This window comes from Typopeltis vanoorti, chromosome 16 (genome assembly GCF_054136105.1).
Source record: "Typopeltis vanoorti isolate ZY-2024b chromosome 16, IOZ_Tvanoo_1.0, whole genome shotgun sequence".
NCBI lineage: Eukaryota > Metazoa > Arthropoda > Arachnida > Uropygi > Thelyphonidae > Typopeltis > Typopeltis vanoorti.
In genome coordinates, this window is record NC_143564.1 from 25,983,187 (window position 1) to 25,995,843 (window position 12,657).

The 12,657-nt window shown below is 35.7% G+C and overlaps 1 protein-coding gene across 1 annotated transcript in view; it reads right to left on the reverse strand.

Annotated features, from left to right (window-relative positions):
* The window catches only part of Dhc98D (Dynein heavy chain at 89D), a 1,285,966-nt gene extending 1,274,066 nt beyond the window's left edge, over nucleotides 1–11,900 (reverse strand). The window contains exons 1-2 of the mRNA XM_090406627.1: nucleotides 11,826–11,900; nucleotides 11,028–11,267 (exon numbers count right to left, since the gene is read on the reverse strand). Coding sequence (XP_090262753.1) covers nucleotides 11,028–11,267; nucleotides 11,826–11,900 — 315 coding nt within the window. The remainder of the gene's footprint in view (nucleotides 1–11,027; nucleotides 11,268–11,825) is intronic.
* Nucleotides 11,901–12,657: the final 757 nt, after the last annotated feature.

Consider the following 12,657-nt stretch of genomic DNA (forward strand, 5'->3'; position numbering starts at 1 on the left):
GCTGACACATTTAGCTTTCTATGCAGAGCAAGATTTATTATTGTCAGGCACAGATGGTAAAGCCACAACAGGTAGTTTGGGCATGTCCATATTTCTGACATTTAAAGTATCTCAGTGGGCTGGCAATTTGAGACTTAGCTGACCAAATTGTACTTTTTATTGGCTTAAACTACAAATGCATACGGTGGTACAACATGATAAGATTTCATTCAGGCTGGGGCATGGCCTGCTTAAACATGACCCATACTGTTTTCATCAGGGAACAGTGAAAATGCAGCTACTAAAGCAAGCTCCAACTCAACAGCCAGAAGAAGAAGAAGAATAAACCCAACATCAGAAGTACTGAAGATAGGAACAATCAATATAAGGAGTATTAATGGAAAGGAAATCTACCTTGCAGAAAAATTGGAAAAGTACCAGGTGGACATCATTGGCATTACTGAGACAAAGAAGATAAAAACAGGTGAGATATTACTAAATAATAAGTATATGATGCTATTTTCAGGCAATAATGATCAAGGAAAGGAAGGAGTAGCAACAGCATTCAACACTGAACATGAATATAAACTTCTTGATTGGAAAGCAGTTTCAAGTAGCGTTATGTGGACAAACTTCAAAATGGGGATATGGACAATGAAACTTATTTGTGCCTATGGTTCCACAGAAGTGGAGAAATTTTTTGAGTCATAAGAACAGGCAGCTGATATAAAGAAAATGGAAAAAGTGGTCCTTGTTGGAGACCGAATAGCAGAGAGTAGGAAATGAATCTCACTAGGCACAAAGGAAGATTTTGGGAAAATTTGGAGAAAAGGGCAAAGTTAATAATAATAATGGTATGTATTTGCTGGAATTTTGCTCAGGACATGGACTAGTCATTTCTTACACTATGTTTCAAAATAAAGATGTGGACAAGTTCACTTGAAAAAAAAGACACAAGATATAAGAAAAGATTCACAGACTATGTCCTTGTTGATAGTGATATCATCATAGTCATTCAGGATAGAAGGGTGTACAGAGGATTTGAAATTGGAAGTGACCATTACTTAGTACTAAGCATGATAAAAATGGATATCATATTGAAAACAAACAGTATGTAAGAAAGTTTAAAAAAAAATTAGTTACTTTGAAAGACTGTTAAATGAACCAAGCAGTGACAGAACAGTAGTAAAAATTTTCAGAAGGAATGCAAAGAGGAATACATATCAACACTTAGTAGAAAAAGCTGTCAAAAACTTGAAATGTGGAAAGGCATTTGAAGTAGATGATATTCAACCAGAAATGCTTAAGTATTATTATTATTATTATTATTGGAGGTTTAAAAGTTTTGAAGTGGCTACACTGCATAATTCAAAGAGCCTGGTCAGAAGATCGAATTCCCAATGATTGGAGTAGAGCTCTCATAGTACCCATCTATAAAAAAGCGGATATAAAGCTGAATGTGATAATTACAGAGGAATTTCTCTACTGAGTGTTCCAGGCAAGATCTATGCAAATATACTTGAAAAGAGGTTGAGAAAGATTGTGAATGAAAAACTTGGAGAAGAACAAGATTCAGACCAAATAGAGGTTGTCCAGATCTGATTTTCACTTTAAGACAAACAGTTGAGAAAATGTAGGAATATAATAAGGATCTATTATTATTATTATTATTATTCAGGCCTCCATGGAGTCAAAAGACTGATCATGGGAGGTCCTTCCTAAGAAACACAAAGTCTATCAAGACTCATCGAGGGGAGGTCCCCCCCCCTTGAGAAACACAAAGTCTATCATACCACTCCTTAAACTCATTGACCATTCTCGCTCTCACCACTCCATCAGGCAATGCATTCCATAGTTCAACCACCCTCCATGCAAAGAAACCACTCCTCACCCTCTTGCTCACAGTTTCCTTTCATAATTTCCAGAGATGGCCTCTTGTTATCACTCCTTTCTACTGTTCAACCAAGCGAAAAAACTCTCCAGTCAACCATGTAACCACCTCTCAACAGTTTAAAAGTCTCAATCATATCACCTCTCCTTCTTCTATCCACCAAACTCTGCAGTCCAAATTCCCTCAGCCAGTCCTCATAACTATCATTGTACTGTCCTGAAACCATCTTTGTTATCTGCCTTTGTACCCTTTCCACGGTTAATTTATCCCCTTCACATCCTGGGGACCAAATCTGAGAACAATAGTCTAAGTGTGGTCTGATCAGGGTCTTGTACAACGGAATGATAACTGTTTTATCTCTGCAAGTCAGCATCCTTCTCATTATTGCAGCAATCCTCTGTGTTACCTTCACCACCTTTGCAATATGTCTCCTAAATTTCAGGTTTCTTTCAATCATCAACCCCAGATCTCTTGCTCCCCTACTTCCTCCAGTATAACTCCTCCCACAGAGTATGCAGTGTCCCATTGATGTTTCCCAAACCTCAAGACCTTACATTTTGCTGCATTAAACCAATACCCCCATTCATTTGCTCATCTATCTAGCTTATTCAAATCCTCTTGCAGGGCTGCCATGTTTGCACTATTACTAATAATCCTTCCCAGCTTCGTATCATCCGGAAACAACTGAATATCTCCTTGCAATCCACTGACAATATCACTGATAAAAAGGTTAAACAATATAGGTCCTAGTACTGAGCCCTGTGGGACCCCACTTGTAATCCTCTGCTTCCTTGAAACTGCCCCACCATACACAATGCTCTGATACCTATCAGACAGCTAATCCTGAATCCAGTTGACCAATCTAACATCCATACTCATGTGCTGCAACTTAAATATCAGATTATTATGTGGCACCCTGTCAAATGCCTTCGCTAAGTCTAAGAAAATGGCAGTATATGCCTTTCCGTCATCTAATGCTGTTGTAACTTTATCATAAAAGGCTAGCATATTGCTAAAACAAGAGCGTCCCTTCACAAATCCATGTTGACTCTCACAGATCACATTACCCTCATCTGCCCAATGCTGTATACAGTCCCTCACTAATTTCTCCAAGATCTTAACAACTACTGATGACACACCAGCTGGCATATAATTAGACACTTCCAGTCTGCGACCACCCTTGTGCAATGGCACTATCTTACCTTCCTTCCATTCCCTGGGCACCTTTCAAGTAGCCAGACTTTCATTGAAAAGCCAGGTCAAAGGAGCTGTCAGCTCTTTAGCCCATTCTCTAAAAACTTGTCGTGAAATACCATCTAGTCCCACAGCTTTACTGACATCCAGAGTACTCAGTATTTGAAACACACTCTCTTCCTGTACCTCTAAACCTAAACTGTGCAATCCCTTTAGCATTAAAACTGACTCCTCCAGGATGAAATACTCCAATAAAGTGTTCATTGAACCACTATGTCCTCTGCATCAGTCACTCTATTTCCATTTTTATCCCACAATATCATCATCTGTACTTAAGTTTTGTAGATTCGGATCGCTGTTTAATGGATCATTATACAGAGCAATCCATAGTCTATATTTAAGTTGTCAGTCAGCAGTTAGAATCAAAGGAAATACAGGAAGATGGTTTGATATAATATCAGGGGTAAGACAAGGATGCACATTACCTTCATGCTTATTCATCATTTATATATATGGATTGCAATATGAAAAAAAAGTGGAATTAGGCCTGATATTAGAATTGGAGATGTCAAACTTAGCTCTTTGTTTTATGCACATCATGTCTCCTAAACATGTCTAGTGCTAGTCTCCAGGATTCACTAACTTAACTGAATAACGGCCGCAACAAATTTTCATGAAAATCAGCAATAAAAAATCCAAAACTATGAAAATAAGTAGGAACATAGAAAACTTCAAGTGCGTTCTGAATGGAGATCCCACAGAACAAGTGAAATATTTCAAATAATTAGGCATAATGTTTAGTGAAGATTGCAAATTAAATTTGGAAATATTATTATTATTATTATTATTATTATTATTACGGGTATCTCCATGGAGTCAGCAGACTCATCGCGGGAGACCCAAACTAGCAAAACAATATCTGTCATATCTCTTCTTGAATTCATTTACAGACGAAGAGCTCACAACTAAGTCAGGCAATGAATTCCACTCATTCACCACCCTCCAGGCAAAAACCTTGTTCTGACACCTTTGTTAACCACACTCTTCTTTAATTTCCAGAGATGACCTCTTGTTCTTCCATATATATCACACAGCTGAAACATTTCCCATACATCAATCCTATAAAAACCTTTTAGTAATTTGAATGTTTCTATCATATCCCCTCTTCTTCTCCTATCAACCAATCTCTGCAATCCACAAGCTCTCAATCTATCAATGTAGGGAGCATTTTTTATATCACTCACCAACTTGGTCACTCTTCTCTGAACCCTCTCCACAGCCTCCTCATCTCCAAGGAATCCAGGTGACCAGACCTGAGCACAGTAATCCAAATGTGGACGTATCAATGCTTTGTAAAGGGGAATAATAACCTCTTTATCTCTGGATGTCAGTGTGTTCCTCAACAACCAAGTAATCCTATGTGCAATCTTGGACACCTTAGCAATGTGTCCTCTGAACTTCATCTCCCTATCTACCAATACCCCTAAGTCCCTAGCCTCATCAATCTCTTGGAGTACCTTTCCATCGATGTAGTACACAGCTGGTAATCTTTTAATCCCAAAATGCATGACTTTACACTTTTCCACATTGAACTGACATCCATTTTCTTTTGCCCATTTTACCAGCTTATTTAAATCCTCCTGCAAACTTTCAACATCAGCTTGATTTTTTATTGCACTACACAACTTTGCATCATCAGCAAACAACTGAATATCTCCCTTTAAGCCATTTCCTATATCATTTATATACAAATTAAACAACATTGGCCCAAGCACAGAGCCCTGAGGCACACCACTGGTCACCTGCCTCATTCTGGACTCGGCTCCTCCATACACCACCTTATGGTATCTCTCCCTGAGCCATTCTCCTATCCATATCACCAATTTAATATCCATTCCCATCTGCTCCAATTTGCGTAACAGGGTTCTATGGGGTATCCTGTCAAAAGCCTTAGCAAAATCCAGAAGTACCACTGTGTAGCCAGTTCCTTTGTCCAACTCAGATGTTATTCTATTATGAATAGTTAATAGATTGCTAAGGCAGGATCTACCTTTAACAAAACCATGTTGGCCTCTATAGAGTATCATATCCTGATCCACCCATTCTTGAATTTTGTCTTTAACCAACTTTTCCAATACTTTTACCACTACTCCTGAGATGGTGATTGGTCTGTAATTCAATACAGCAGTTTTAGAGCCACCCTTATGCAGAGGAACCACTTTGCCTAACTTCCACTCCCTAGGGACCATACCAGAGTTCAAACTTAAGTTAAATATCCAGGTGAGAGGGGTTGACAATTCATTTGCACATTCACGCAACACCCGAGCTGATATTCCATCTAAGCCTACCGCAGTGTTTGCATTTAAGTTTTGCAATATATTTAATACTTCTGATTCTTTAGCTTCAATTCTCACATTTGGTATTGCTGTAGGTATAGAGATATCCTCACTTGGGTGATAGACTTTTGAAAAGTGATCACTCAGTAACTCGACTATTACATCTGATTTTGTCACCTCAATACCATCAGCACCCACTAAGGTTATCCTTCCGAAGTCATTCTTCCTCTTACTTACCACATAGCGGAAGAACTCTTTGGGATTACCCTTGATCTCTTTGGCTAAGGTCTTCTCATAATCTGATTTAGCTTTTCTTACTATGCTGGTAACCTTCCTAGCTTGAGCCTTGTACTGCTCATGGGTGTCCTGATCGCCTTTCTCCTTGTAAATTCTCCATAACATTTTCTTTTTTTGCAGTTCAAGCTTGATACTACTGCTCATCCATCTAATGCCTGCCTTGTTTGACCTCCTAACCATGGGGACACAATCTGATATTGCTTTCCTCAGATACCTGCTGATTTTATCCCAAGCACTGCTAACATCTTTCCCTTGCAATATGTTCTGCCATGGGATGGCTGCAAGCTCACTCCGAAGCTTGTTATATACAACAGAATAAGCAAAGCTGGTATGCTGGGTAGTCAGCTGAATAAATTTATATGACAGTGGTGTTCAACTTTTTATACTACGGCAGCTACTTTTCTATAAAAAGTTATTTGGTGATCTACTCTCTTATATATAAATTATTCGGCAATCTACTCTCTTATATAGATCACGTTCCCCCAACCTGATATCTGATTACGCACAAATAAACAACTAAAAAAAATACACAATTATTTCTGTTATATGTGTGCTTTATTTGTGTATTTAAAAATTTATTTATCACTTTTAATTATTTTAATACAACAAAAAAAAAAACATATTGGAATAAAATATTTATTTCTCTATTTCGGAAAACCAAAGTTAGAAAAAACAACAGATTGATTACAAACTCACAAGTTACAGGAAATGCTGGTTGATTAAAAAAAAAAAGTTAATGTGAAATTTGGCATTGTTTGGACCTCGCAATATTTTCATAGTCGAGTTGATATGAAGAAGTGGCCAATCGCAGACAATCATCCAAATGATCATTTGTAATTTGGTTTCTTAATTGATTTTTTATGATGGTCATATTTGAAAAAGCGGATTCTGACAAGTATGTCAATCCGAAACACAACAGAATTTTTCGTGCAATATCAGTTAATATTGGGAATTTTTCATGTGCATACTTCCAAATGACTTCATTGTTTATTGATTTTAAATGTAAACTATTCTGAATGTTTATTATTTCAAGTTCTACTTGAGCTTGGTTTATATCAAACAGCCCACTAATTTTATTTGAAATTTCTGTGATGTTCAAGTTTTCTTGAAATGGATTATTGATAAAAGATACAATCATTTCAGTTTTATTAAAATCTTTAAATCTTGAATTTATTTCTTCCTTAACTAATTCTATTTCACGAATAAATTCTTTTAAATCATAGTGAAGCATTTCTTGATTTTGTTCAAAAAATTTTAATAAATATGGGAGATGTCTAAATTTGCAGTCATTTATATTTTTCTTTAATAAAAGTAATTATTGTTGGAAAGTTTTTATTGAAACTTAACATGTCAATTAAATTTTTATCTCTACCTTGTAACTCTAAATTTAAATTGCTTAATTTCATACAGAAATCTACTAAAAATGATAAGTGTAACAACCATCTTTTATCACTCAATTGTGGATGAATATCTCCTTTTTCATCAAGAAAAATTTTTATATCGTTAATTAATACAAGAAATCTTTCTAAAAATTGACTTCTGCTGAGCCAGCGAACATTATTGTACAACAGAAGTTCCCTATCATCATTTGGCTGTAATTTAAATAACTGCCGTTGCAGGGCTTTTCCTCGAACAGAATTTACAATTTTAAATGTAATATCCAAAACATCTTTTATGGTTAATCTTTATTACACAGTACTTGTTGGTGAATAATACAGTGGTATGTTAAAAAATCTGGATATCTGTCATGGTTTTTACATAATGAAATGAAGCCTGATTTATTACCTATCATTGCAGAGCACCATCAGTAGTAATAGACACAAGTTTAAAAAGCAGAAGTTTGTGTTGTTTCACAAATTCATCAAATGCCAAAAAATTGTCTTCTCCCCTAGTCCTTCCCAATAATTGTATAATTTTCAAAAGTTCTTCTTTACTTGAATAATCTTGAAATACCATGTGAATAAATACCATTAACTGAGCAATATCAGTGAAGTCGTTTGATTCATCAAATTGTAATGAAAATGCAACACACTGGTGAATGTCTGACGTTAACCTGCCTGAAAACTTTTCTCTGGCAATTGGAACTCTTCCTTTAGGCAATTTGAAACCTTGTCTGCGGTCTAGAAGTAGTCTCTCTCTAGCTACGTCTCGAACCAAGAAGCTCCTTTCTGGAAGCGGGAAACTCCTCTCTCAAGCAACATGGATATGGGCAGTCTCTCTGACGGCGACTCTAGACCAGGCGGCCTCCTCTCTGACAGCAATTCTGGAACCGGGACCCTTCTGCTTGCTTCAGTTCCTTTTTATTAGGCCTACTCTGAGATCTCGCATGAAGTTTGGCAACCTCCAAATAATCGGTACGAGTCTTTCATCTTAAGTTTCAAGTTCGGCACGCTTTTTCTTCTCCTCCGCTATCTTTTGATTGTAAGTTGCCGGCCATCGGAAAGTTGTTTGAACTCTTTCTGACTGACTTTGGAGATGTTTACACCTTAGAGCCTGCAAGCCTTTCTCATACATACAAGTTTCAATAACAATCTTTCTAATGCCACCATGTACAGCTTCGGCAACAAAAACATTGCCTTTGTTTTTAACACTCTAACATATTCTTATTAAAGCAGTATATACAGTTAGCTTCAAAAGAGTTATTTACCAAAACATCTAATACAAACTATACGGAGACAAACAAAGTTTTTTTTTTACAATATTCGCATGGGACTTAACCTAAGTAAAAAATAGATGTAATGTGCGAATATTTAATATTTAAGCTACAATCGAGATTTTACACTTTACTTATAATCGTATACACTCGGCTCGCTGTTTGACTTCCACTGATCCAATGAATTTATTTACCCGGACTTATAAGAAAATTACTGATTTGATAATTTTAACGAAAAATAAATAAACAATAGCGATACACTTAAAGTGAATTAAAAATAATACAAAATAATGATAAATAAAATATTGTTTTTAGTTTTAATTAAATTTGTAAGTAAGGAGGAATACATAAGAGATCGACCAAAACTCGCTCCACGATCAACAGGTTGAACACCCCTGTTATATGAAATAAGAGAGAAATTAGCCAAAACACCAAATTAGCAATATACAAGACCATGTTCAAACCAGTTTTAAGTTATGGATCTGAGATTTGGATTAGAAATAAAGCACTTGATCAAAGACTAGAGACCACAGATATTGAGAGTTCTGAAAAAAATTAGAGAGTGAACTGATGTCATCAATGGCAGAATCATATTAAAAATGAAGATATCAGAAAGGAAATTGACATTATCAGCATTGAAGAATGTGTCAGCAGAGCTAATCTAAGGTAGTATGGCCACTTAAATAGAACAGGTGAGGAAATGTTAGCAAAACAGGGGCTTGATGCCAAGATGACAGAAAAGAGACCTAGAGGAAGACCAAGGTCTAGGTGGATTGATTCAGTCAGAAGTGGCTTAGAAGCACAAAATGTTAGATATGACAATATTGGAGTATTTACAAGCAATAGACTACCTAATTTGGAGGAAACTTAGTGGATAGGAGATTAATAATAATGTAAACTTAATCATGTAGTGTTATCATAGTAACCTGAATACCTCTTGGGGGTATACTTCAGGAAATTAATGATGATAGTTTTAATTCATACCTAAATGTAAGCAAAACTTGTGAGTGAAGTATATTGATGATCAGTCTACTTGTATATAAAGGCTGCTGACTTCGCATCAAGCGTCTTAATGTATGTGTGTATATATATACATCAACTGTCTTAATGTGTGTGTGTGTGGCAATCACACCTTAATTTACAATACATGCAACTTATGACCAATTGTACTTATGATGCCCATTTCATTAACATATTCCAAATACTACCTCACTCCTCTAATCAATGGACCTAGGTGTTATTGCTTCTTTCAAGACATATTATTTAAGAAACACTTTTTCTCAGGCTATTACTGGTACCGAGGGTGAGAAAACCTTTGGAGACTTTTGTAAGTGTAATATCTTGCACTGTACAAGGAATGCAGATGCAGAATGGAGTGAGGTGATAGCAGAGCATCAATAATATAATAAATTTAGTTTAATCCTTTATCCAAGTGTAAGCAAACGAAGTAAACAAATAAACAAACAAACAAAAAAAACTTCCAACATATCAATAATGTTTTGAAGAAGCTGCTGATAATATGCTTATAACTTCTCAGGATTCAACAAAAGACAACGCCTTACAAGAGATTAGTGACATGACGGTACTTCTAGCTAATGAATTGGAATCTGACAATGTAGAGCAGTTGGTGGATGCTGTGGAAGAGGAGCATGCCAAAAACCATATAGAGCTAGTAGCACAGAAAGAAGAAGCAGCAGAAATGGAGGGGAAAAAAAAGTAGAAGAACATGAAGATGACTTCCCCTTCAAAAAAAAAAAAAAAACTTTACAGTGAAAAAACTTGCAGAAGCATTTGCCATTGTTAATTAAGCAAACTAGTTACTTGAGGAAACAGACCAACCCCAACATGCAGAAATTTAGCAGACTAGATAGAATAATGCAAGCCATAATTGTTTGCTACAGGCAAAAAAGAAAAGCATACTGTACAGACTAAATTAGTTGTAATGTACAAATTTTTAAAGAAACCTATACCTGATGTTACCTCATCTCTGATGATAAGCCTAGCCCTTCCACAAGTTATGCAAACTATCTTCAAAAAGCTTTGCTGCGAGTCCTGAATTTGAAAAATTAGTTGTGGATAAAATAGCCTCCTCTGCCTCTTCTGATGAATCATCCAGCAGCCTTAAAGAATCATTCTTTCTACATGTATTTGCAGATGATTATTCTACTGGTAAGTGCACTTTAACATTGTACATTAATGTTTCATTATTTATTAGAGTACATTACTGTATACATTAATTTTGTTATAATTTGTACACTATTCTTTCACTATAAAGAAAGAGCAAAATCAGTTAAAAATATAACAAAAAAGGTCTAGAGATTTTTGAATTTGGGCATGTTAACTGTTAGCATATCCTTATTATCATTCACATAGCAATTTCTGACTTAAAATGGATCAATGGAACCATCATAAGTTGAGGACTGATCGACTACACACACACACACACACACACACACACACACACACACGGATAATTTCCTCAAAATATTCATTTCATTTCATATTGCATCGTATCGTATTGTATCGTGCCGTACCAAACCATATCGCATCGTATATCAAGACATCATAAGATATATAAATATTCTTTTTGAGATGGAGTTTTATACAAGTTTATGAAATCTTTTAAATGTCTCCAAAACCAACAAAATCCAAATATTTATTTTCAAACTTTTCTTACCTTTAAATAACGTTCTAAAGTTCCAAGAAATTTTACATTATCTTGAGCTTTCAAAAAGCAGCGATGCACTTCGTCACATTTATCTAAGAAACCACATACGGTCATGCTGCCACTCATCTGTAAGACTTTTACAACAGTCTGAATTTGACTGATATGTAAATAGTCGGAAAGTGCACCTAATTCTGCTTTCTTCTCCTGCCAAAGTTCAACTTCCATAAGAGGACCAACATTTTTGGGTACCTATTTAAAAGAAAAAAAACCTATGAAACCTAAAAAACACAATCCACTGCCTAAAATAATAAAATTATTAAAATAAAATATTATGCTGCACTGAATGTTTCAACTCTAAACAAAACACTAAAGCAGATGCATACAAGTTTACTTTAATCAATCTGAGAGATAGATTAGAAATAGTTGATCATAGACTGGAGACCAGTGATATGAGAATTCTGAGAAAAATCAGGAAGTGAAAAGGACAGCATCAATGGCAGAATCATATTAAAAATGAAGATAATAGGAAGGAATATGACATTATTAGCATCCAGGAATGTGTAAGCAGAGCTAATCTCAGGTGACATGGTCACATATAAAATGGGAAACTAAAGATTAGAAAACAGGTGTCTGATGCCAGGATGACAAAAAAAAAAGACCAAGAGGAAGGCCTAGATCTAGGTGGAGTGATGGAGTTAGAAGTGCCTTAGAAGAGTGAATTATAAGATCTCACAATACTGGAGTCTTAACAGATAACAGAATAATTTGGGATAAGATTGTTGATAAGAAGATAATCAGGGAAATTACATATATTAGGGAGGAATGCCAAGTATGTGTCTGACCAACACACGGACAAATGGGAGTGAGTACAGGGATGGCCATGCAGAAATAGCCACTCATGGGATAAATAAGCATGAGTGCAGTAATGACTGTGAACAAAGGAGATGTTAAAATGCAATGTACATGAATGCAGAAATAAAGGAGAGAAGTTTTTGGATTAGTCAGGTTGACTTAGACAAAAATTATTGGCACCAGCAAGGCCTGATTGAGTGACCAAGAATGATGTAGTTGCAGGAACAGAATGTAAGAGATACCACATTGTCAAAGAAGATATAGGAAATAGGGCAGGAGGAAGGGGGAGGTATTTTTAATCGTAGCTGTAGAAACTTAAACCAACAATAACAGAAATTAAGGAGGATATTAGATTTGAAGAAAATGGTTCCTTTGAGGCTATATGGTATGAGATAGAGGCTGTTAGATTGTACTTTGGATGTTAATGTTACTTTATTCTGAATGTTCCTTATAACTACTTTCTCTGTGGTCAGGGATTGTAAGGTTTCCCCTGGGTAATAAACCCTAACAAATTTATATTTATACTGCGCCAGTTAGAGTTACTATACCTTAGATATGTTCGGGGGCTCTCAGAATGTTGCAGTCGTGGCTCCTTCTCTTTCGTATTTGGTTATATCTTTCTTTCCCCTTTATCACAGTTCATAGTTTAGTGAGTGGCAAATGTCGGTCTCAAACACAAATTTAATACCAGGATTTCAAATGACAAAACATAAAATTTTATTTTACACTAATAAAATTACATTAAACATGAAATGATCAATTCTTCTGCTATCTTAATTAGATTAAA